At 40.7% G+C, this 604-nt stretch overlaps 1 protein-coding gene across 2 annotated transcripts in view; it reads right to left on the bottom strand.

Moving 5' to 3' along the window:
* Nucleotides 1–35: 35 nt before the first annotated feature.
* LOC106535996 (TNF receptor-associated factor 2) overlaps nucleotides 36–604 on the bottom strand; it is a 26,418-nt gene continuing 25,849 nt past the window's right edge. For both annotated transcript variants that reach the window (XM_014033163.1, XM_014033164.1), the window contains one exon: nucleotides 36–243. In XM_014033163.1, coding sequence (XP_013888617.1) covers nucleotides 218–243 — 26 coding nt within the window. In that variant the 3' untranslated portion in view covers nucleotides 36–217. The remainder of the gene's footprint in view (nucleotides 244–604) is intronic.

The raw sequence follows: 604 nt of genomic DNA, 5'->3' as shown, positions 1-604 counted from the left end.
ATACATTGTTTTTAAAACGACACCAAAGCCAAGGTTAACCTTCAAAAAAGTGAATTGATGCCTGTGACCCCAATAGAAGAGCAGCATATGGGTCCAGTTCCTTTCAAAATTAGCTCTGCCAAATTTAAATACCTTGGTATTTGGATTACTCACCGTCACAAAGATCTTTATACAGCAAATTTTCTGCCTCTCCTGGTGAACCTTAAGAAGAACATCGCTACATGGTCATCCCTGCCTCTATCCCTGGGGGTAGAATCAACATGATTAAAATTACAATATTGCCCAAATTACTTTATCTATTTCAGAGCGTGCCAGTGTTCCTCACCAGGACTTTCTTCACAAATTTAAATAGTGAATTGTCGTCCTTTATTTGGAATAAAAAGCATCCACGGATAGGCAGTAAGATGCTACAGTTACCCCATGGTCTTGGTGGCTTGTCACTCCCCAACTTTTTATATTACTACTGGGCGGCCAACATTAGAGCCTTACTGTACTGATTTAGAGAGGACAACCCTGTTCCTACTTGGGTAATTCTATAGAGGAAATCAGTTACGGCGAGCTCTCTCTCTCTCTGCTTTACTTTGCTCCCGATTACCGTTTAATC

This window comes from Austrofundulus limnaeus, unplaced genomic scaffold (genome assembly GCF_001266775.1).
Source record: "Austrofundulus limnaeus strain Quisiro unplaced genomic scaffold, Austrofundulus_limnaeus-1.0 Scaffold1650, whole genome shotgun sequence".
NCBI lineage: Eukaryota > Metazoa > Chordata > Actinopteri > Cyprinodontiformes > Rivulidae > Austrofundulus > Austrofundulus limnaeus.
This window is presented reverse-complemented; position numbering and strand designations above follow the sequence as displayed.